Genomic DNA, 26,537 nt, shown 5'->3' with positions numbered 1-26,537 from the left:
TATTAAATTGTTTTTGACCTAATTATTTTGCACTGAAATGACACACTCAAATCTGTCGGCTCTGACAGCGTTGCATCACGTGCACCTGCGCAATATCATAGGCAAGGCAAGGCAAGTTTATTTATATAGCACATTTCATACACAATGGCAATTCAAAGTGCTTTACATAGAAGACATTAAAATAATAAAAAGAAATAAGAATAATTAAAACAGTTTAGAAAAATAAAAAATAAAATACAGTACAAACAGTCGGACGAACATTGGCACAGTGCTCATTCAGTAAATGCATAGTTAAACAGATGTGTTTTGAGTCTGGATTTGAATGTGACTACAGTAGGAGCACATCTGATCTCCTCTGGAAGCTGGTTCCAGCTGCGGCTGGCATAATAGCTAAAAGCAGACTCGCCATGCTTAGAGTGAACCCTTGGTATTTCAAGCTGATATGATCCTAATGATCTGAGTGATCTGTTGGGTTTATATTCAGTGAGCATATCTGCAATGTATTGAGGTCCTAGGCCATTGAATGATTTATATACCAGTAATAATACTTTAAAATCAATCCTAAGTTTAACTGGGAGCCAGTGTAAAGACCTGAGGACTGGTGTGATATGTTCATATTTTCTGGTTCTGCTCAGAATCCTGGCGGCAGCGTTCTGTATGAGCTGCAACTGTCTTATGGTCTTTTTGGGAAGGCCAGTGAGGAGTCCATTACAATAATCCACCCTGCTGGTGATGAAAGCATGCACAAGTTTCTCTAAGTCTTGTCTGGAAACAAAGCATCTAATTCTTGCAATATTTTTCAGATGATAGTATGCTGATTTAGTTATTGCTTTGACATGACTACTGAAACTAAGCTCTGACTCTAGTGTCACACCAAGATTCCTGACTTGATTTTTGGTTGTTTGACCCCTAGAGTGAAGGTATGCGTTCACCTTGAGAACTTCATCTTTGTTTCCAAACGCAATGACTTCAGTTTTGTCTTTGTTTAACTGAAGAAAGTTTTGACACATCCAACTGTTGACTTCATCAATGCATTGGCACAGGGAGTCAATGGGGCTATAATCGTTGGGCGATAGGGCTAAGTAGAGCTGTGTGTCGTCTGCATAGCTGTGGTAAGAGATTTGGTTCTTTCTCATTATTTGGCTCATTGGGAGCATATACAGGTTGAACAGGAGTGGCGCAAGAATTGAGCCTTGAGGGACTCCGCATGTCATGGATGTCCACTCAGACTTATGGTCTCCTATACTCACATAATAACCTCTCCCATCTAAGTATGACCTGAACCATTTTAGGACTATCCCAGAAAGCCCCACCCAGTTTTCCAGCCTGTCCAGAAGTATGTTGTGATCGACAGTGTCAAATGCAGCACTGAGGTCGAGTAGTACCAGCACTGATAATTTGCCTGAGTCAGTATTTAAGCGAATATCGTTTATTATCTTTATGAGCGCTGTCTCTGTGCTGTGGTGCGGTCGGAAACCAGATTGAAAATTGTCAAAGTATCCATTCGAGCATAAGAATTTGTTCAGCTGATTGAAGACAACTTTTTCAATGATCTTACCTATGAAAGGAAGATTTGAGATTGGTCTATAGTTGCTTAATATGGTCTTATCCAGATTGCTCTTTTTCAGGAGGGGCTTGACAACTGCAGTTTTTAGGGAGTTTGGAAAACTCCCAGAGAGAAGTGAAGCATTTACCACTTCTAGAAGATCTGCTTCTAAACTGTTTAACACACTTTTGAAAAACGATGTGGGAAGTGTGTCAAGAGCGCAGGTTGATGTTTTAAGGTGCTGTACGGTTTCTTCCAAAATTTTGCCATCAATTTCTTTGAGATCAGACATAGTAACTACTTTCTCAGGTGGTTTGATCTGTCTGACCCCAGCGCAAGTCAAGGATGTGCTGATCACCTTTCTGATATTATTGATTTTCTCAGAGAAGAAAGAAGCAAACTCACGGCACTTGCTGTCTGAGAGTATTTCACTGGGAATCTGGCTTGGGGGGTTTGTCAGTCTCTCTACAGTAGCAAAAAGAGTGCGTGTGTTGTTTAAATTACTGTTTATAATATTTGAGAAGAAAGTCTGTCTAGCTTTGCCTAGTTCCATATTGAAAGCATGAAGGCTGTCTTTGTAGATGTTATAATGGACTACAAGTTTTGTCTTCCGCCACATGCGCTCTGCTTTTCTGCATTGTCTTTTCATATTTTGCACTGCTGTTGAGTTTCTCCAAGGTGCCTTTTGTCTGCCACTCTTCTTCCTGACTTTCACAGGAGCAATATCATCAATTACACCTTTAACTTTTGAGTTAAAAGAATCAAGGAGAAAATCAACAGAGTCTGCAGATATGCTTGGTGTTAAAGATATAGCCTTCATAAATAGGACACTAGTGTTCTCATTTAAGCATCTCTTCTTGACAGACACAGATCTAGCTTCAGTGGCAGGAGAGATCAATATATCAAAGAAAATACAGAAATGATCAGACAGTGCTACATCCTTAATAACAATCGATGAAATGTTTAGACCCTTACTGATAAGTAAATCTAAAATGTGTCCACGATTGTGTGTGGGTCCATGTACATGCTGAGTCAGATCAAAAGTTTTTAAAACAGTTTTGATTTCTTTTGCCATATTGTTTTCTGCATTATCTATATGGATGTTAAAATCTCCAGCAATGGCAAAACAGTCAAACTCTGAGGTAATTGTTGATAACAGTTCTGTAAAGTCCTCAGCAAAGGCTGGAGAGTATTTTGGAGGCCTGTAAATAATGAAAAGTAAAATGCGTGGAGCACCTTTTAACACAATACCCAGATATTCGAAAGACAAGTAATTCCCAAATGATATTTGCTTACATTGATAGATATCTTTAAAAATAGCAGCTAGACCCCCACCTCTCTTAACAGCTCTGCAGACACTCATAAAAGTAAAGTTAGGAGGGGCTGCTTCATTGAGGATTGTTGCACTGAAGCTGTCTTCTAGCCAGGTTTCATTTAGAAGCATAAAATCCAGGTTGTTTGTGGTTATTAAGTCGTTGACTAGAAGTGATTTATTTTTAAGTGAGCGAATGTTTAAAAGAGCTAACTTAACAGACTTACTTTTCCCCACAGCAATATTAGTTTGACGTGTAATAGGCACCAGATTAGTTGGGTTTGCTGTACGGCTATTGAAGGCCTTAGACTTTCTATCATGTAATAGAACAGCAATAGAGAAAGATACAGGCACACTGGGTTCCCGCTTGTTTTGTAAACATTTGAGAAAGTTACTGTTATCAAAACGGGGACCCGACACATATCACTGAGAGCTGGTATCAGTTGTTTTTGGTTCACCTCGAGCAGAAGGAGGAGGGTGTGGGCCCTGGCGTTGTGGCAGAGGCCGAAGAGCTCTCACAGGAGGAGGGGGAGGGCGAGCTGGGCCCGCAGGCTTTGGTGGTAGTGGTGCCTGTCTTTTTTTAGTTGGTATCTGGGGGCTTGCAGCAAAAGAGTGGGATAGTCTGGTTCCAGCATGCACCAGTTCTTCCATTTTCTGTGAGAAGCACAGTAGTGGCGTTGCAGGGGAGAGGGAGAAAGTGTCTGGTGAAAGGGGCTGTTGCTCTGGTGTTAAAGGAGGCTGTAATATGCTGTCCTGGCTTCCCTGGCTGTTTTCCAGGAAGTCGTCCTTGGGTGCTGAATCTTCAAGCAGTTCTGATATGGCTGTCTGTGGTGAGCTCTGTGTGCAGGGCTCAGCTGAGATTGTGTCCGTGAGCAGAGGTTGTTGTGGCGGAGTGGTGTTATCATGTCCATTTTGCTGCTGAAGTGAAGTCCCGTGGTCATTCATACTGTGTCCAGGTGTGTGTGTGCCGTTCAGATTGAGTGGATTGGCACAAACCGCAGAAGGATGATTTAGGGAGAAGTAGATATTGTCCTTTAACACTCTTGAACCAAGTTTGTTTGGGTGATGGCCATCCCGATGAAACAGTTGTCGTTGACTCCAGAAAAGATTGAAATTGTCAATGAAGTTCACTGCTTTTATATTGCAGGTTTTTTGCAGCCATGTATTTAGCCCAAGCAACCGTGAAAACCTGTTTGTTCCTCTTGCTGGTAGTGGTCCACTGATGAATGTTTGAACTTTCAGTCTTTTAAGTGTTTCAAAAAGTTTATTGAAATCCTTCTTAAGGAGTTCTGACTGCTCTTTATGAATATCATTCTTCCCCACATGTATGATGAGTCGATTAGCAGTCTTATGTTTCATCAGAATGTTCTGAAGTTCCCTGTTTATATCAGAAGTTGTTGCTTGTGGAAGGCAGCACGTAGTTGTATCCCTGGTGCTAATGTTTCTGATTATGGAGTCCCCCACTATCAGAGTCCTGGGCTCGGCTGCGCTCTGAGCTGAGTGCCGCTGTCTGCTCGACCTTGAGCGCCAGTTAGCATCAGTGTTAGCTACTGGCCTATTCAGTCTGTGTTCGATCACATTCATCACATTTGTGGATTCCTCATTTACATTCATTAGTACTTCAAATCTGTTCTCAAGATGTATAGGCAGTGGTAGCAGACCAGTGTTTGCAATCCTTGTCAGAGCTGTATCTGGGGTAGAGGATGCTACTGCGGTAATATGTGATGCTCGTGACAATCTGATGTCTCGAGTGCCTTTGGGTTTAGCTCCCTGTTTGTGCCATCGATTAGTAAGTCGATCGGCTTGTTTCTCTACCTGTCGAGGAGTACTAGTTTCATGGGACTCACCGGTATGCTGAGGGTGTCCATGACGAAGCTCTGTTGTGTGCTCCGTCTGGTTTGGTGGTCCCGTAAGTAACTTTGTTTCTAGAACTGCAATCCTTTGTAAAAGTCTGTGGCAGTTGGTGCAGCAAGTAGATTCCAGAAGAGGCATTTTCTCTTATCCTTGTAGGCAGTTGTGTTTTCCTTTCCCGGTATGTAAGCTGGTCGGGTAAAAGAATTCTCAGTTTTTGTAGTAATCCAAACTTTGTCGTATGAGCACTGTGCTGATTTGCTGAAGTTAAAATTAGGTGATAAAAGGAAATAAAATATAGAAAAAATAGGAGATAAAATGTAAAAGCGATAGAGCAAAACGCGGAGCAGTAAGCAAGAGCGTCCGAACAGTAGCTGAGCAGGAAGTAGCAGGAATCATAGCCTATGATCATAGCCTATGATTTCTGAAAATAGGAAATCATGATATCACTATGTCACTAGTGATATCAGCACAAGAACTGTTGAGGAATATGCAACATAATTTAGACAATTGTTTTTGTCATATGTAATAATAACTGACAGACACTATCATTTCAGCCGCTCTGTGCATGTCCTCGCACAGAGCGAGGCTGAAGGAGCTCAGCTTTGCGGCTGAGACACGAATAGACTATTAACTTAAAGCTTTTACTCTTAAACACAAAAGGCATATCCACTTTAATTAAAAAAAAATATTTATTAAACAAACCAGATCAAGACAAGAGCAGAAACTAAATAAAGTGCATAGCTGAAAAATAAAGCATATTGGCTCAAAACAAATAGGCCTACACAGTGCAATTATGCATTAGGCTCCAAAAATAATAAAAATAATAAAGTGCCCAAATCCAATAAATAATACTAGAAATAAATGTGCACAACAGACAAGTTAGCTTACCGTTTTTAGGTGATATGCCATGTTTGTAGTCGAGCTGTGATATGCAAACTGTTGCTTGCAAACTTTGGATTCGACTTTTTTCCGTTATCTATTTTTGTAAAATGCTGCCACACTGCCGATAACTTTGACATGGTAGAGTAGGACTGACTGTAAATTAAACGCTCACAATTAAATAAATATTCAGCAAACCACCAGACCAAGGCCTTCTAGTACTTTCTTCAATCTGTCTCCAGAAAACACCCCCCATTAGCAATTAGTGCTTTCCACCTGTTGAAATTAACACAGCAAAAAATCGACCAATCAGAATTTTGGTCGAGCCAGAACGTATCGACCAATAAATCGACTAGTCGACTGGGAGATTACAGTCCTACGTTACACAACACCAGGATCCACTAGTGCTTTCACTGCCTCTGGCGGTCAGTAGGAATGAACCACGTAGGCTCACGCATCACGCACATGACCAGCGTCGGCCAATAGTGAGCCTACGTGGTGACGTACAACCCAGAAGTGCTGCGCTGTTACACTACGTGAATTCACTCAGGCCCACACAGAAGAAAATGAATAGTTGAATAAAGTCGTTATTTTTGTTGTTTTTTTGCACACAAAAAGTATTCTCGTCGCTTGATAAACTTATGGTTGAGCCACTGTAGTCACTTGGACTATTTTAATGATGTCTTTACTAACGTTTCTGGGCCGGCAAGTTTCGATCCCATAGAAGCCTTTGGAGGAGTGAGACAGCTCTCAGATTTTATAAAAAAATATCTTAATTTGTGTTCGAAGATGAACGAAAGTCTTACGGGCTTGGAACAACATGAGGGTGAGTAATTACTGACAGAATTTTCATTTTTGGGTGAACAAACCCTTTAAGACCAAATGGCCAAGAAACCCTGTGGTGACCCCAATGCATAAATCCACAGCCTTATCAGGAAACGAAGGGTGCTAAGGCGTTCCCATGGCCCGGAATCACCACAGAACTTAAACCAGGGACACCTCTTTTCTGTAGAGACACTGCATGTTCTGTAAACACTTCTGTTTAGCTATGCATTTACTGAATGAGCACTGTGCCGCTGTTCGTCCGACTGTTTGTACTGTACTGTACTGTACTGTACTGTATTTTATTTTTCTAAACTGTTTTAATTATTCTTATTTCTTTTTATTATTTTAATTTCTTCTATGTAAAGCACTTTGAATTGCCATTGTGTATGAAACATGTGCTATATAAATAAACTTGCCTTGCCTTGCCTTGCCTTGCCTTGCCTTGCCTTGCCTTGTAGCTGTAAATTCCAGAGACTTTTGTCTCCAAAACCAAGTGACTGAAATGAACCTACTCGTGGTTTCTAACAAACAACGGTCTCTAAATTGCTTCCAATAAACTGAATTGATCACCAGCGTTTACTTCACATATATCTTAAGTATCATGTATGTTTTATATAACCTGTGGAGTTCTTTCTGTGTGTTTAATCGTAATTACAGTATATTCGTAGGGTTTTCTACCTCAGTTATAGGAACTAATCACCAGAAGTTGCCTCATATATGTATATCCTAAGTATTATGTATGCTTTATATTACCCAAGTTAATTTTGTGTGTTAAACATTTATCACAGCTAAATCCATAGTAACTTCCTTATAGCTGCTGTCTGGTGCAGCTATAACAACCTTGAGCTGAACACGCTCAAAACAGTGGAGATGATTGTGGATTTCAGGAGAAAATCCCCAGCACTCCCCCCTCTCACCATCATGAACAGCACTGTGGAAGCAGTGGAGTCATTCAGGTTCCTGGGCTCTACCATCTCTCAGGACCTGAAGTGGGCAAATCACATTGACTCCATTGTGAAAAAGGCCCAGCAGAGACTGTACTTCCTTCGCCAGCTGAAGAAGTTCAATCTGCCACAGGAGCTGCTGATCCAGTTCTACTCAGCCGTCATTGAGTCTGTTTTAAGCACTTCCATCACTGTCTGGTTTGGTTCAGCTACCAAATCGGACATCAGGAGACTACAACGGACAGTCCGGACTGCAGAGAGGATTATTGGTGCCCCCTTGCCAACCCTCCAGGACCTGTACTCTTCCAGAGTGAGGAAGAGAGCAGGTAAAATCATCACAGACTCCACTCACCCTGGACACCCCCTGTTTGAACTGTTACCGTCAGGACGGCGACACAGATCACTGGCCACAAGAACATCCAGGCACAGGAACAGTTTCTTTCCACAGGCCATTTCCCTTCTGAACACTTAAAGCAAGACTATGTAACTTTTCAATAATCATAATATATTTCCAAGATCCTTGTGATGGTACATCAACTTACAATAGGTTGAATGACACGTCTGCCATAGCCTGACAGGGTCTGTATCACTTTTACTGGCACTATGTAACTTCGGGGTTCGGGTAGTAACCAGAGCACAAAAAGAACTACAAAATTCGACTGCTTTACGGCATACGTCACTTCCCCCACCACTTCGTCAAATTTGGACGTGAGAGGCCAACCAGCGTTTGTTTTCGACTTTCGTGCATATGTTTTTGTCATGGGGGTTGTTTACACCTGGCCACTTCATGCATTTTCTCAGATCGGATAGCTATCCGATCGTGAAAAGTCCAGGTTTAAATGCCCTCCGAAACGCATTTGAGACGGATTTGAATCCGATCCCTCAAACCACTTCAGGAGGAGATCTGAGACGCATTCCAGACGAAACTGGACAAGTGTAAATGCATATGGTTTTTGAAACCACATTATGTAAATTGTACTCCTCCCCAAAATGCTAAAAAAAAAAATTTGTAAAAACGTGTGAGAGCATTGTACAGGCTATATGTTATATCCAGATATGACGACGCGCTGGAACACGCATCACCGCAGATGAGCAACTGCATCAAGCCAACGTGCAAACTATCGCAAATCAAAGTGAAAGTAAGTCGCAGACGCTTAACACACAATCTTCATCATTAAAAGTAAAGAAACGAAATGATCTTACCATGGCTGTTACTGCTCTCTCTTATTGCTGTCTTTGATTTTGAAATTTTAGCTGATGATCTATAAAATGCAGCTCATATCTGTTGCTTTCGGTGACGTGCACTCCATTAAATCTGCATATAGCGCGAGAATTGAAGATCGAATTTAAATCCGTTTCGCAAAAATACATTTATGTGACCAGGTGTAAATGGAATCGTTTTGATAAATCAGATAGCTATGCCTCACGAATTAGTTTGCCGAGGTGTTGTGAGGTGTATTTATCACATAGTCCTGAGGGATATCAGACGACGCTGTTGACGTTGATTCCTGCGATTATCATGAGAACAGCTTTCAATATCTCACATAATTATCATAAATAAGCCTAACGTAGAGATTGTAAATAGTGTAAACGAGCACAATTTGCAAACTATTATGATAAATTGCAATAATCATGTCTAATGACATCATAACGGCCAATGTTATGAAATAATGCGACGTACATGTAGCCGGTGAGATGGTAATTAGTGGAGGGCGTGGCCAGGTAGGTAGAGGGTATTTAACAACCTTTAATCAGTGTTTGGGGTCATACAGACCCCAATGGATTTTTCCTTCATTTTTTAAAAGTGTTAACTTCATCTCAGGGGCATGAAACTCTGTGACTTCTCCTAAATAATCTATCTAAACATGCACAAAAAAACTGGGCTTGATTTGGTTGTTCTAAAGGTGTGTAAAAAATGTTTTACCTTTTAAGGTGTTTGGGGTCAAAATGACCCCACATTGAAAATGAATGGGAAAATGAAAAAAATGACTTTTTTTATTTTATTTGTCAAAAAAATAAAAGTAAATCCATTATAAATCTGAAAATTTCTACATAGAAACCAAGGTCTGGTCCTAGAGCATAAATAAAAAGTAGAGCGAACTTTCTATCTCATACACACACACACACACACACACAAACACATAAACAAACATATGTGTTTGCAACAGAGAGCATTTTTACAGAAATTGGCAAATAAAATAAACAAAACTGGCATAAATCTAAAAGAAATTACATTTAAATCAAGGTCTGGTCCTAGAGCATAAACCCAAAGTGGAACGAACTTTCTATCTCATACACACACACACACAAACACACACAAACACACACATGTATGTCACTGCAACAGTGAGTATTTTTATAGAAATTGGCAAATAAAATAAACAAAACTGGCATAAATCTAAAAAAAAATTACATTTAAATCAAGGTCTGGTCCTAGAGCATAAACCCAAAGTGGAACGAACTTTCTATCTCATACACACACACACACAAACACACACAAACACACACAAACACACACATGTATGTCACTGCAACAGAGAGTATTTTTTTAGAAATTGGCAAATAAAATAAACAAAACTGGCATAAATCTAAAAAAAAATTACATTTAAATCAAGGTCTGGTCCTAGAGCATAAACCCAAAGTGGAACGAACTTTCTATCTCATACACACACACACACAAACACACACAAACACACACATGTCACATATGCAACATGGAACAAGCTTGTTGAATGAATGATTCTCTATGGCCCTCTATTGGATATCTTTGGCCATTGCACTTTAATTCCTTTCCTATAAGAAATAAAGTTTTTCAACTAACCTTTAGATGGCAGTGTTCTATCCCTAACACATAGAGCAATGTCCAGAAACTATTTATATTTAATTATGATCATCATTTAAGTGATTTTTTCTTTTAAAAATCATTTTTCATGAGCCAATTTATGGCCTAGTTATGTATTTGTGCAGTAAATAGGTAAAAAACTTCAAAATTTTCACAAAAACACAGCATAAATGGATAGTTTAGAAGTAAATTAAAAAAAAGATATATAGTTTTCCATATAAAAAATTATATTTCCTTATGCAATTGCTCTTTAAAAGTTTGGGGTCAAAATGACCCCAAACACCTTAAGTGTTGTCCTTTTTTAACAGTGATTAAGTTAAGCAGGCACCTCTAGGGAGGCCTAGAGAGGAAGTCCAATCTGTTGTATGGAATTGTGCTGTTTGGTAGCCGTTCCTTGTGTGTTGGTGCACAGGCGTGGTCTGGTTGAGAAGGTAGGCCAAGCAAATGTTGACACTTTTGTTTTATATTTACAAAGCTTTTTTCACTGAATTAGATGTTTTTAATGCAGACACAAACATTGTGCGGTCCGGTGACAGGTCCATGTTGGTTTGTGCATGAACGGTTTGGTGAGCAGGTAGGCTAAATAAATAGTGATTGCTGTGTTTCATATTTATTAAGACTTTTTTATTTAATTAGGGAATTGTTTTTAATATAGACGCCAAACGGTGTGGATTTGTAGGCCGTTGGTCACGCCCGTTTCTATCTTGGAAGTTAGTCCAGGATTAGTGGCTGTGTTGCAGGTTTAGTTGATCGCTGTTCCTCGTGAGTTTTTGTTTTGATTTCCCCATCTAGCCAGTACCGATATGTGCGCGCTGTATGCCTCCAGCGCAATGTGTATGGATGTTGTGACTCGTACTGGCTAGTGGGGTGTTTTCCTTTTTTTTTTTCTTGTTTGTATGTCACTTCCCAGCCTCGTGTTGCCAGCCAACTCTTGTACTCTCTGTACTATACTGATGCTTTAAAGCACATTAACTATTTATTTGCATGAGATTTAAGCTTGCAGTGGAATTTCTTTTTTTGTGTGTTGGTTTGAGTATGGTTTACTTGCAATTAATATTATTTCTGTTTGTGTCATTTACTTTGTTTGTTTATTTTGAGTTGTTTTGTGTGACAAAATTGGGATTGTATTGGGGTTCATAGGAGGTTGGCTGGTCATTAATATCCTTCGAGGGGGAATGAGTTTTTTTGTTCTACAATGTATTTTCTTTTCTTTGATTTGACATATGTATTGTCCTATTGGTTTGTGTCAATAAATCTGCTTATTTTTGTGAGTACAATGTAGTTATTATTTTTGTCCCCTCCCCCCTGGTTTAAAGGAACGGTACCCCTTGGTAACATACATTTAACTTAATTGATGTTATCTGGCATTATTTACATTCCAATAAAAACAACACAAATTAAATTATACAGTAGGCCTAGACTATGGCTGAGTCCCAATTCGCCTACTTATACTACGACCTAAAAGTATGTACTTTTTTTGTGATGAAAAAGTACATACTTTTGAGTGTGTAGCAAAAGAGTATGCACGTTCTGGGACATACTTCGATGACGTCATGCAACGAAAACGAGAACGTGGTTGCCTAGTTACGCACACCACGACTGTTAACAAAACATTTTACATTTCATTCATTCTTATATATCCAATATAATTTTATTTACTATTCCCATCTTTTTTTCCACAATACATTTACAATGTGTTTTACCAAATGTAGGAGTGAAGCAGGGCGTCGTCGTAGATCAACCAAACGCAGGTCGTGTGTGAGGCGGCTGGTTCTGACGTTCATGTGCAAATGTGTAACGAAAGCTACTTATTTTCTGAGTTAAAATATTTAAAGTTTATAGTGTAACTATTGTTTAACGTATTTTATACTTAATCTTATACTTATGTATAATACTTAAAAATACCCAGATGAAAATGAACCATGCTTTTACTATAGTAAAAGTGTAGTAACCCTGTTTCTTTGGTTGGACTGATAAAGTTAACATTTGTACAGCCACAGTATTACTACAAATAAGTCAGGCAGAAACATCAAAAGAAATACATAAAAAAGACACTTGCATGACACTGTACTAGAGCCTTTTTATTTATTGTTTTATAGCCTGATAACCCCAATGAGGCGCTCAGTATCTTCATCGGACCCTACAAGATAAACACGGTGCTTTATTGGCACAACATAAACCCATTAATATTACGAGACAATAAAATATAACTTTAATTAGGGTTAAACATTTGAATTCTTACACTTAAAAACTGAGGGAGCATCTCCGTTGCTGCATCCGACTACCTTTACATCACCACAAAGCTCCTCCCTCCCGCACGCAATGGGTTGTGGGCAATATTAGCCGTTAGAGTGTGCATTGATCTGCACTTCGAATTCTAACCGGAAATAGTAGACCATCCGGGAATCTTTGGAATACTCATTTCAACATACTACGATTTGGGACGTACTAATTCTAGTTTCGCATACTATTTAGGACGGATAGTATGCGAATTGGGACTCAGCATATAGACTATTTACTTGTGATTTAGCTGCAATCATGTAAAAACGTTATAATACAATATATTTACGACAGTGCAAGTATTCCACAGCGACTCTAGGGGTCGCTGTTTGACAAAAACACAAGGCATATGCCTGTAAGTGTAATACTCCCACTGTCTAGTGCAATATTCTCTAACTCAGGTGATATTTATATTTATATTATTCATACTACTCAAAATACTGTAAATATGTTCATAATCTGTATGCACTAGACTCCCACTGTCTAGTGTAATATTCTCTAACTCAGGTGATATTTATACTTATATTATTCATACTATACTCAAAATACTGTAAATATGTTCATAATCTGTAAATGTTTATTCAGACTAAACCCAACTGTGACCCCTTTTTTTACTTTTATACTATTTTTATTTTTATATATATATATATTATTCTTAGAATTTGTATTACTATGTTTCTTGTTGTATTTGTATATGTGCACTGGAAGCTTCAGTACCAAGAAAAATTCCTTGTGGGTGCAAGCACACTTGGCAATAAAGCTCTTTCTGATTCTGATTCTTAGTAAACTTAGTCAATTCTTTAGGGAAATTTTATTTTGGTACCTACTTGATGGGTAAATGATTTCTAGAATTTTGATTAAAAAGTAGATGTTTGTAGGATGCACCATATTTAAACTATAAAGTTGTCTTATTAAAGCGTTTAACTAAACTCGCATGAGTTTGGGCACACGCGACCATGTGGACATTATGCTAATTACATGCAAGAACCATAGACAGTATAAGAGAGGCAAGAACTGGAGGTCCCGCCCAAGACAATATCTGATTGGCTGACACACGCGGAAGGACGGGTCGGATGGACACGCTTATAACCAAATGACAAGCAGCTCTGCGTTGCTTTTTGCCTTGCTCTTGCAGTGACTTTTGCTCTTGCTTTGATTTGTGCGGACCTTTCCATCGTCCAGCGTGTACGCTTACATACTCTTCAAACCACCAAGAGCTCACTCAAAACTAATCAACTCTTCCGTAAGAGCCTTCGTTGAACTTCGTCAAAGAAAACTCTGTTGCATAGCAACCCGCAAGGACGCATCATCGACCGACTGCCAGAGATTCCCTCCAGCAACTTCGTCGCGGAAGGGAACGCACAAGTACACAATCTCCTAATTCTTGCAGAACTGGTGCAAATCTAAATCTTATTAAGCAAACGTACTAAGATTAAAGTGCTAGTAGATTGATTCTCTCAGGTTGCGGTCAAGAAATAGTGTCTAACGCTAGACATTTGGGACTCCATTCACACTCCGTTAATAACATCACTTTTCTTTGTCACTGTTTGAATGATTGAATGTCTGTGTGTTTTCGTTAGTTTGTGTGTATAAGAGTAGTTCAATAAAGTATTAGTTGATTTTACATACAAGTGTCTTGTGCTGTGTGCTTACAAGTTAGGCTACTGCCTTAAACTGTAGATCTTGTTAGCAGCTAAGTTAACGTTACCAACCTTGCTCATATCAGTGATAATAATTGTATGATATTTTTACCGCGTAGGCAACGGGATAATATTCTGTCCAGAACTGATAAAATACACTAATCTCAATTTACCGGTGGACGAATAGTTGATAGTGTTAAATATTAATTCGGAATTATTTGCATATTAATTAGGTTCTTATTCACTGTAATTCAATCACCCTTTGAGTTATATTGATCCTAGTTCCCTTACAGACATTAGGTTTTATATTGGAAAATCATAATAAATATGTCAAGGAAATGAACAGTGAACGAGATACCTGTAGTTTTCCTCTGACAGAGGCAGTACACACAGATGGAGGACAGGAGTGAGGAGAGGAGAACACACACCGGACACACACTGAACAGCAGCGTCCAGCAGAGAACACAGTCTGATAGAGGAAGTGTGGAGGTGATGTTCGAGAGTCCAGAAGAGGAAGTCACTTGCTCTATATAGGCTACAATAAACATAGTAATAATGCTGATGAAAATATTTCTGTTCTGATCATATTGCTTCTTCACAGAGAAAGGTAAAGTTTTCCAGAATTAATCAAGCAATGACATAAGAACTATAGCAGAAATGTGTCTTACCTGCAAAAGGGAGACGAGTTGTTTGGTTTCCAAAATAGTACACTTCAGATGAGGAGAGGGTGCCTTTTTCATCTTCAGCTTATGCTCTATTTCTGCACAGTAATACAGTCCCAGATCAGAGACACTGATGTTAGTAATATGTAGATCATGAGAATTACTGGAGCGGTTGTGGACAAAGCTTAAATGCTGAAATATAGATACCATTTCTGTAAATCTATTACGAAAGAGGGTTGATTTTCATGAGAGCTGTTTCTTATCCATACAATGATAAAACACCTGTACAAGTGCAAAATAACTTTATAAAACATTTAAAATTACATTATGTACTTCCATACAAAAAGTACTAACATTGGCTTTGAAAAAGGAAATCTAAAAAATAGCAGTCTAAATAAAATATGAAATAGTATATTTTTTCTTACATAAGCACAATGAAGCAAGTCTTGACCTTTCCATCAGTGAGGTTATACAGATTGGTTTAACATCAATGGAAAGTTTTAATGCCTTGAGATGAAGGGGTTTGGAATTAGATTTTTTTTTAAAAGAAAAAAAAAAGAGCTGTGTCAACCAGTCACCAGTTTCCTTTAATTTGAGTTTATTAAGCAACTGCTCATATTTCTTCCAAAAGATCATTTATTGAGGAATTCGTTAACTGACCTTGCAAATCAAAATGCTGCATGGGCCAGAGTCAAATTAATATACAGTTAATATACATTGTTCAAATTGTTAATCCCTCAAAATTGATTGGAACAAGGAATATACATTCAAACATATACACTGTTATATCACTTCAACTGTGCATTATTAGTGGTGGGGTTTTTTTGTGACCTTTTTTTTTGTCATAGCTGTGATACTGTGAAGATTGTGTAATTTCATATTACCTGGCTTTGGTAACCACAAATGTTTTATTTTAATACATGAGCAATTCATAGTTCTTAAGATCTCTGTGATAGAAAAATAAATAAATAATGTTTTATTGAAAAAAAGAACAGGAATTTGAAACAATCTCTAACAGTCACTGACTAACTTAAAAGTTAGAAAGTAAAATTTTACAATACATTTTTATTTATTTATTTGCATTCTAACATTACAAGAAGGGGTTGAAAATCAAAGTGCAGCTTATAAAAAGCTAAAATAAATGTGAACTGAGTCTCGAACAACTAACAACACACAAAACGTGACAAAGACTATGGTTGCATCAGAAATCACATACTTCCCTAAGATAATAGAAGAAGAAAAAAAACAAAAAAAAAACAGGATGTGACAAAAGTAGTATGTCCGAATTCATAGTACTCATAAAAGAATGACCTGCTTTTTTTGAGATTCTGAAGTGTGCTGCTGCGTCTCAATTCAGAGGCTGCATCCTGCATCCAAATAATAATAAAAACTTTAAAGCGGTTCAAATGTTGATTTATTTCTTACCAAGATGTGATTATATGTAGTTTATAATGTTTATTATATACAGAAATGGACCATGGTGAACATATTTATAAAGTTTTTTTAACCCTGTTTTGTTTTCAGACAGTTTAATATTTAACTTTTAAAAGAGTCTAACACAAACGTTACTGTGACTCATCAACGGCAGCTGTCACAGTTTCTAGGCGACAAGAACAATCCTCAGTAACAGCTGGACCAATTAGACACAAAAACTATTCATTATATATAATGAACAATCTGGCAAACCCACTCTCCCCACTTTCCATATAATACCTGCAACTTGTAGAATAAAAACTGCTTTTATTAGGCTATTGATTTTGAAAGCATTTGACATTTTTTCATCATTATTTCTTTGTGGATTCATTATTTATTAAAACATTTTAATAAGGAGAAATAACTGGGTGCACCTGAAAGACCAGATGGAGCCTGTGAGTTTTGATATATCCTTTTATAATTATTTCCTCTTCTATTGACTTATTTTTATCTACCGAAAAAACTGTGCATTTATTATTGTGTATACAACATTAAACAATTAATATAGAAACAAAAAATTATAAATGATAATATGAAGGAATAAACAACAATATCAACCATCTCTTCGCTTACTTATTTTTTTATTGTTGCAGTTCACTAAAATGATTTAGATCAAATAATAATATATCAAATTTTCAGCCTACAGAAAAATATTTGAGGTTATTATTCACTGAACAGAAACATATAACTGACAGACAACAACACTAAGGCATGGCTGTTTAAAGGGTCAAGTGGAAACATTTGTGGTTGGTACTAAGAGAGAAAGAGTGAGATGCACACAGGAAACAAATGCACACAGGAAACCCATTTGAGCATCCTGTTGATCTACATTTTGTTGCACAAAAGATGCCCATTTTATCCATGTTAATGTAGCCTATATATTTGTTATTTTCATAGGTGTGAGGAAAATGGATGTGGAGTTAAGTCCTACTTTTGTGGTCCCTTCTATGACAAACAAAGTAGGCTAATTATGATTCTGATCTAAAAAAGGCAAATTGAGATCTGCATTAAGTTGCTGTTACTCACTTTAAAAGTTTGCTTTTTTTTAATGGCACAGAAGGACATATTGACAAATATATATTATATATATATATATATATATATATATATTTGAAGCCTGTTTTATTATTGTTGTTATTATTATTTTGTTCATTCCAATAAAATAAATCTAATTAATGATGTTTTTAGTGGCAACAAAGTTTTTTTATTTTTTTATTGTGAATGTGTTGTGTATCGTGCATAATTGTGTTTGTATATAAAAATGTGCTGCAAGTTTGTTGCATGTGTGTGCATGTAAATGTGGTGAAAGCATGCTTGAGAAAAAGCAAGTTCAGAAATCATAGCTGACATTGCTGTGTACAAAAAGAGTGAGTAATAGAAAGCAGCAAGATTTCAGCAAGTTGTTTAAACTGAGCAAATATAATCACATCTTGGCATAGGGATATGAAGATGTCAGCAGTCTATAAGAGACTTCAGTGTGGAGGCAGATCTTTCCAGTTTTACTCGTCTCACACTGATGTCTCTCTGGATCCCCCTGAAATGAATTGGAGATGCACATGAAACAATATAAACTATTGTCTTTACCAAGGCAAAGCTTAAAACTAATTACTGAAACAATATAGATACCTTAATAAAATTTGCTGTGAGTATCTCTGCACTCTGCTCAGAACCTAAAGATCGTGTGAAAATATTCCAGTTAGAAAATATTATAAATAAATAAAAACGTGCTATACATAAAAATGTCAGTATCGTGTAAACACATAAATGCTACTGCTGTATGCAGCTTTCTTTATAATTAGTCATTTCTGATTATATAAATATTATATTAACCTATATTATCATTAAATATGAGACACAGAACTTTCATATCAGAATCAGCTTCATGTTCCTTCCCAAAAAAGCTCACATTAAGCCAATAACAAACTTTAAATCTTAAAATTGAAGAAGCTCAACGTAAAGAAATAAAAAACAGAAAAAAAAAAACTTTAGAACTTTGATAACTGGGACCATACATTATTTTCTGACAGAACATATGCAAAATCAAAATACTTTGATAGAGTATTTACTGTTGTATACCACACAAGAGTCACAGCCTTTTTTTAAATGACTTCCTTTAAATTTTGTTTTTAGCTTTGAATTCTGACCAAAGAAATTAGGTTTTATATCGGGAAAATCATTTTTAAAAAAAAGTGTTAAAAGATACCTGCAGTTTGAGCCCGACAGAGGCAGTACACACACATGGAGGACAGGAGTGAGGAGAGGAGAACACACACCGGACACACACTGAACAGCAGCGTCCGGCAGAGAACACAGTCTGATAGAGGAAGAGTGGAGGTGATGTTGAACTGCTCAGCATGAGGAGACACTGACTCTTAAAGAAACATAAGCATGTCATTTTTACAGGAGACTCTAAACTCATACTCATATACTCTTTTAGTTTCTTTTCAAGAGAAAAGTAAAGTGAAAGTTCTACAGACTTACATAATAATAATAATAATAATAATAAATTAACAGTTAACAGATTTCTTTTGATTAATTTTTATTTTATTTTATTTTTTTACCTGCAAGAGAAAGACGAGTTGTTCGGTTTCCATAATAGTACACTTCAGATGAGGAGATGATGCCTTTTTCATAATTTACCTTATTCTCTACTTCTGCACAGTAATACAGTCCCAGATCAGAGGCACTGATGTTAGTAATATGTAGATCATGAGAATTACTGGAGTGGTTGTAGATAAGGTTGAAATGCTGAAATGTCTCTAGATTCCAATTCTCCCTAGAATCTATTACGAGAGAGGGTTGATTTTCATGAGAGCAGTTTCTTATCCATACAAAGCGGAAACCAATAGTTACAGAGCGATCACAGTAGAGAGTGATGTTGTCTCCTGGTCTGACTTTCATCTCCTCTTCTGCTCCATAGATTCTGTTCTGACTGAACAACAAAACACCTGTAAAACAGCAAAATAACTATTTAAAGCATTTAAAATTGCATTATGTGCTTCCATACATAAGTACTGACATTGACTTGCTTTGGGAAAAAAAGCAATCTAAATAAAATATAAAAAATAGTATAATCTTTCTTACATAAAAGCACGATGAAAGCATTTCTTGACCTCTCCATCTCAGAGAGAGATTGCGAATAACTGACACTGCGAGGGTCTTACAGACATCAGCTCTTATCTGATTTATTCACGTCAATGGAAAGTTTAAATACCTTGAGACAAAGAGGTTTGTATTGAAATTAGAACAGTCACCAGTTTCCTAATTTGGCTGAATCAAGCAATACGTTTCATACATTTTTTCCAGAAGAGCATTTGTTGTGAAAATGTAAACTGACCTTGCAAATCAAAATTCTCATTCACAATTCAGGCCATGTAGTTCCAGTTGTTGAATCAGGTATAGGACACAGTGAGATTGTGAGCAGATTGAGAATCACTGGGCCCAGAGTCAAATTCATGAGGTTCTTTGATTAATAGTTGTGTGTCTTATAAAGAAAATAATAAAAAATGTAACAAAACAGGAAACACACAACCTTTTCGTTCAGAACAACCACTCTGCATGCACATGAATGCATTATCTGAGATAAACAGTTCATTATCTTCTAGTTCATCTCTCACCAAGCATAAATGTTTCTATTACAGGCCTATGTGGTTTTGTGTAGCTTGCTTAAAGCAGTTTATGCTCTACTGCCGTAAAACAGTTTTTATATCGTTTTCATTGCTATAAAAATGCACTCTCTGCTATAAAAGAAACAATTAATGTCAGTTAATATACAGTATTTATTCCTCGAATTTGATTGGCACGAGCACAGTTCAAGAGTGCTTATTATAAACGGGACTTCACTGTTTTCGTCACTCTGCTTGTCTTTGTGCGTTCCAGACTTCAGCCTGTGCAAGTGTGCATTAGTGGTGGGTCTTTTCAAAGACCCCAATCCACACATGTTCTTTGTCATAGCTGTGAATGCATAGTGAAGATTGTGTAATTTCATATTAACTGGCTTTGGTTTCCACAAATGTTTAATTTAGATGCGCAATAATAGTTCTTATGATCACTGTGCATCTATGTGCAATATCTATTTGACTACGGCTGGATTCAACTACAGAGAGAATAGGCTGATTCTCTTTCACTGAAAGGAATTTGCACTAACATATCTTAAAATATGCCAGTTCCATTGTATTGTCTCAAGATGCACACCAGTAATGTTTTATAATGCACATTTATAAAAGCCACTTAAATGCCCTAATTGAACTAAGGCCTAATCCTGGCTTAATCTAAGCCCTGTCTGTGAAACTGGGCCTTTATGCACATCAGTGTTTAATTTGACATCAGTTATCATATTACTGTGAATCATAGCACTTTCAGGAGTGACTAGCGGAACAATTTAGCGGCTTCACTCGCATTATTAAATGTGTTTGCCTCTCCTGAAACTTTGCACTATATGTGAACGTTGGTCCTCTTGAAAGAATGACAAACAAAACTTTTCTTCAAATTGTGAATGGATTGTATACAGAAAGCGAGCAAAGAACGCTCCCTTTATAGCACAACTGACTGAGCTCACTCCGGTGAAAACTCCTGTTATAATCAATGCATCTAACTACACACTGCACAACGAATCTCTTAAGCATGTAGAACGCAGTAAGTGAACTTGGGTTAAACAAAAACTAGTTCAGAGTGGATTCTGACTTACCTACAGTAAACACCTCTGATTGGCCATTGCTTTCAACAGAGATGCCTGTGATTGGCAATCCTCAAAAACAAATTGGAAATATAAACGCTTGCCTTTGTGCCACACGCACAAATGTGAAGTGTTTGAAAGCAGTCGCACACACAGAATCCTCCCCCTACACGAATCACACAAATGACCTCTTTTGGATTCAAAATGGCGAATTTCACAGAAAGATGACAAGTTTGCATCAGGGTCATAGTATGTGTCTAGGCTATATATCAGGGGCTTTTCCTCCAAGTAAGCAAGGGAGGCAGTGCCTCCTCAAAAAATATGAGAAAATAATCCATATTACAAAAATAAAACAACACAAATATTACAAAATGTGACATTAAAAACTATATAAATCACTCGTTTTTCCAAAGTAACACTGTCCAACAATGACACCAGCAGGTAAAATTACTGCCTTGTCTCGTGCCTCCCCTGAGCCCATTGACTTTTAACAGACCCCCTAAAACGTGCGGTGGGGGAGACAATGTGATTGGTTATGATTGCCTATGATTGTTTTTGCTTTATTCTCTTTTATACTTAATTTTTTTGTATTAATGTTTTAATTGGTAACTTTACAATAACGTTTCATTAGTTAACAAACTAATAATGAACTGCAGGTATAAAGCCTTTGTTAATTTTTGTTAATGTTATTTCAACATTTACTAATACTTCATTAAAATCTTGTTAACATAAGTTAATGCACTGTGAACTAACAATGAACAGCTGTATTTTTAACTAACGTTTAAGGTGCTCTAAGTGATGTTTGGTGACGTCACTTCTTGTTGACGTTTAAAGTGTTGTCAAACAAAACAGAGGCTAGCTAGACCCTCCCTCCTCCTCATCCGTGCACTAACTCCCCAAACCCCATCCCAATTCCTTCTTGTCGGTTATTGGCTGGAACAGTTTGTTATGTTTCGTGGTGCGGGTTAGCCCAGTTTGTTTTTGTTGCCGTTTGTGGAGCCTGTGGTGTCAGCAGAGACTGCGTTTTTTTTTTTTTTACAGTGTGTTCAGGGGACAGGTTACTAGCGGATGGTGAGGAGATGTTTGCTGTATGTGACAAAAAAATGTTTGGCCTAAAAAACATGTGACATCGCTTAGAGCACCTCTAACAAAGATTAACAAACACAGCAACAAATGTATTGGTCATGGTTAGTTAATACATTAATTCATGTTAAATAATGAACCTTTTTGTAAAGTGTTACCAATATATTCAACATTCATTTCCTTATGTTTTGTGCTGTATTGTCATCTCAAGGTTTTTTGTGTCACATGACAATGTTGTGAAGCATTAATTTGACTTTTCCTAGTAAAATAGGCAAATCTGATTTTATGCTGATCAGACAAAGGTATACTCATCATAGAGAGGCAATTAAGATTATGCAAGATTACTCAGTAAACTCTATACAAATACCATCACTATCTCCCACGTCCTCTGTCTGCACCTCTTGTACTATAGGTTTTTACTGTTTTAAATATCAGACCAAAATCTGATATGTCCTAACAGAGAGGTCTAGTGACGATTGGATTGAACACAATTCATTTGTTAACTTTTCACTTTATGTATTGCACTTATATTTATATACTTTAAAAGCAAAGAAGACTCTGACTGGATCTCACAACACTGGAAGAGACGTATATTTCTCTGTATGTTGTGCTTCATACTTAAGATTGTCAGTTCATGATCTTCATATATAACAGGAACATTAATCATAATCAAGTAATTTTATATAGGCTATATTTTATTCCCAAAGGATTCGGAAACATTCAAATGAATAAAACGTGTACATCAAATGTAACTATGTCTTTGAATCTTTTAATTCTGACAAGAACATTTAATAATGCATGCATAGCAGGGCTTTATTCCTAGACTATTCATACATATATCCCGCAGGAGACAAATTAATACATTAACAATGCATCACTCTCAACCTCTTGTTGAAACAACTGTCAAAATGGATGGCTTGCAGCATGACTGTTTTGAAAGAATTACAGTGGGAATGGTAAGATCACAGTACTGGTTGTCTGCAACTTCATATATCATCTGTCTCGGAAATCTGAAACAATAAAACCACATAATATATGCATCTTTAAAAAAAACAGATGTATCCTATATATGCACGTCATTACATACATTATCATCAGTTGAATATGTGGTAAGGACATGAAAATCCATCAATACTAAAAATAAATGTTTATGTTCAACGGCTCTGGACTGATCTGTGTAGGAGGAAAGTCTCAAACACACACACACACACACACACACACACACACACACACACACACACAAGGCGATTCACACGTGAATGACATTCACATTCAAGGATAAACTCGTACATTTTAAACATTCAAAGGTTTTTGTCTACAGTTGTATATCTACGAATTGTGTTTTGCATTTGTGAAATGTATTTTATGAATATATAATTGTATTGTGCGCATGTGAATTGCTTTTTGTGATTTTTTGTGTGTGTACGTGAATTAGGTTTCATGCATGTAAAATTGTCTGCGTGAATTATAATTGAGACTAATCTGCCTCCATAGATCTCTTATCAGTTTTATACATTTGTATTTTGTAATTGTTTTAATTAGGCATTAGTATAATTAAAGGTCCCATGGCATGAAAATTTCACTTTATGAGATTTTTTTTAACATTTATATGAGTTCCCCTAGCCTGCCTATGGTCCCCCAGTGGCTAGAAATGGCGATAGGTGTAAATCAAGCCCTGGGTAATTGGGTATCCTGCTCCGCCTTTGAGAAAATGAAAGCTCAGATGGGCCAATCTGGAATCTTCCCTATATGTCGTCATGCGGGGAAAGGTTACCGCCCCTTTCTCTGCTTTGCCCGCATAGAAAATTGTTATTTCCTCGAGAGGCATCATGGCTTGCAAACGAGGGAAGCATGGCAGTTGCTCAGTGTTTGGATGTAGGCCTACAAATGAACACAAAAGTCTTTTTTTAGTTCCTTCATCTGAGCCTCTGAAGAACCAGTGGGTACATTTTATTTTCTCTGGAAATGCACCTACAACCCTTCCCAAAGTTTTGTATGTCTGCGCCAAACATTTCACCAATGACTGTTTCTTCAACTTGGGCCAATACAAAGCTGGCCTTGCTGAACGTCTGAAAATAAAGCCTGGATCAGTACCAACTCTCCTTGGCTCAGCTACAAACCTCGGACAAGTAAGTCAACTAATACTATATAATTGTGTTGCTTTACTGTATATGGTTACCTAGCTTGTTACCCTTAGAATGTGGCTGTAACATTAGCTCTGCAGCTAACAGCCCAGTTGCTGTTGCTAATGTAAAGATAGATAGCATCAAGTATGTGTGTGAATATACACACTGTAATGCGAGTGTTGTACACTTCTTTGTTATTTGGATAACCGTTCTGCTGTTGGTGTTATGGCGCGCGCAATGTGTGCCTCTGCAAACCAGGGTATAGATTTAGATATAGATGCTAATACAGCTTTAGAACGATAGCAAATCAGAGCAACATAAAAAGCCAACAATGTAAGCTAGCATTATCTACATGATAATAACTGTAACATCATACATAAACAAACCAACTAAAGTACATATCCATTCGTGCTGTAGCCGCTGAGTTGAAACTTTTTCAGGTGCTTCTGTATCCAGATCAGATTCTGGGTCAAACTGGAAAGCTTGAACGACTGCATGTCTATGAGCCTTTGCAATACATCCAATGTAAACATTAGCGCATGGTACCGTGGCCGCCAGCTGGTCAAGGCCACGCCCCCACCCTCCACCTTGCCACGCCTCTCTCCTCCTCATTAGCATTTAAAGCTCCAGCACAGACAGAGAAATGGCAAGTCCGGAAAGCTCATTGTGGGACTGGCTCGTAGTTGCTGTAATTCTGCACCAAGGCTGAATTTCGGGAAAGAGACTTCAGATACAGTATTAGGGGACCATTAAGGCATATATAAAAGCATCCAAAAAGCAGCATGTCATAGTACCTTTAAAAGGAATAATACTAGTTAAGAGTATCTTTTTTGCCTATTTAGCTGATCCATCCATGGAACAAACAAAACAAGCCCTGAAAATTGCTAAAAGACACATACAGATATTAAATCTTATTAGATGATTGGTTAATTGCATTGGTTGGATTTTACTTTCAATAAAACATTTGCAATGTTTTTTTGTTTTGTTGTTGTTGTTGGAGTACTAAGTTCTGACCAGCAGGGGTCACCCGCGTGTGCGCAGCGGCGCTTCAAGTCGAACAAACCTCTTTATAGCTGTTTCAGGTGTGTTTAATTAGGGGTTGGCGCTAAACTCTACAGACAATTAGTAAACACAACTCAAAATTGCTCTACTGCGTCCGAATCCTTAATGTGAATGATACATACAAGTATTTGAAGAATAAATGTCCATGAGGTTTAAACATGCTGTTGCTGTGATGGGAGAAACGAAGCTTTTCGGAGCTTTGAATCAGTTGAACCAATTGCTTCGCAAAATTATTCACTGTTTCGAAGTGTTTGAAGCTGATGACCCCTGTTATTACCATTAAATATTACAGTTTTTTACGAGTAGCCTACTTATGCAACACTTTTATAAACAAGGCTCATTTTGGCAAAACACTGCACACATTTCAAACATCCACACACAAGCAGAACACAGATCTTTTGCAAAACACTTCATTCCAAACTTTAATTCAATTCAAATTTATTTGTATAGTGCTTTTCACAATACATATTGTTTCAAAGCAGCTTTACAGAAAGTGCATTAATTTAACAAAACCATTTTGACACCGGCAAACACATGGTTCATATAATCTGATTGTTTTAACCATTTACACACTGCTGTGCTCAATCTTTAACACATGTAACATTTCTACTTTTCTAATTATATAGTGAGGCTTTGATTTAGATTTTTTTTAAAGACATAGAGTAAAATATATGAATATATTGACCAAACACAACACACAAGAACAGTATTGAACAGTGATGCAAATATTTGTTTCTCTCCACATTGTGAAATCAGTCAATACATCCATGCATTTCCAAAGGCTGCATTTTGCACTGAAAATCACAACAAATGTTTGTCACAATCTAAATAGAATAAACAAAAACATTTGTGGAGCATGAATTGGAAAAAAAGACAGCGAGGGAAGAATCTTTTTTTGAAAGGCAGGTCCATCCTTGCACAGACACTGCATCAATTAGGTCACAGGCCTCCTCCATGGCTTGAATGAGGGATATCCTGTCAACAAAAAAGTAAGTAAGGGAGAGTATGGTAGGAGGTATTGGAGTGAATTGTCTTATTGCTTACACTGGCTCATGGGTTTAAGACTTTTACAGTCAGAGAGCGCCCCAGGCAGCGAACCTATGAAATTTCAAAACAGTTATGATGTAACAAAGCCTCGTTTTCTGAAATCACGTGACTTTGGCAGTTTGATACAGGCTCTCAATCACTGGTCTGAAATAAATAATTCACAGTGTTTCTAAACCGCTTAGCACTAATTTATGGTATGTAGGCCTATCTATATGATACGAAATGGTTATGTTCGGTTTGGGAACAAATCGGTCTTTTGAGTCGGACCTTCACAAAACCAGTCTGCA

The 26,537-nt window shown here is 37.3% G+C and overlaps 1 protein-coding gene and 2 long non-coding RNA genes across 3 annotated transcripts; 1 reads left to right on the top strand and 2 right to left on the bottom strand.

The window, feature by feature from the left end:
• Nucleotides 1–6,863: 6,863 nt before the first annotated feature.
• On the bottom strand, nt 6,864–15,087 carry LOC309495915. Its single transcript, XR_014204871.1, has 3 exons — nt 14,791–15,087; nt 13,271–14,648; nt 6,864–7,233 (listed from the first exon to the last, which is right to left on the bottom strand). It is a non-coding gene; the product is annotated as an uncharacterized lncRNA (long non-coding RNA).
• On the top strand, nt 10,540–11,586 carry LOC309495918. Its single transcript, XR_014204878.1, has 3 exons — nt 10,540–10,633; nt 10,711–10,776; nt 10,858–11,586. It is a non-coding gene; the product is annotated as an uncharacterized lncRNA (long non-coding RNA).
• A 1,782-nt stretch (nt 15,088–16,869) lies between the features above and the next one.
• Nucleotides 16,870–25,436, bottom strand: LOC309495900 (uncharacterized protein). The gene is made up of 5 exons (XM_082165848.1): nt 19,342–25,436; nt 18,819–19,205; nt 18,461–18,628; nt 17,884–17,927; nt 16,870–17,791 (listed from the first exon to the last, which is right to left on the bottom strand). The coding sequence occupies exons 1-5, from the start codon at nt 19,376–19,378 to the stop codon at nt 17,681–17,683; spliced, it is 747 nt and encodes a 248-aa protein (XP_082021974.1). The 5' UTR covers nt 19,379–25,436; the 3' UTR covers nt 16,870–17,680.
• Between the last annotated feature and the right edge of the window lie 1,101 nt (nt 25,437–26,537).

The sequence above is a fragment of the Leuciscus leuciscus genome (genome assembly GCF_965113295.1).
Source record: "Leuciscus leuciscus genome assembly, chromosome: 3".
NCBI lineage: Eukaryota > Metazoa > Chordata > Actinopteri > Cypriniformes > Leuciscidae > Leuciscus > Leuciscus leuciscus.
Note: the sequence above shows the minus strand (reverse complement) of the source record. Positions and strands in the feature narration are given on the sequence as shown.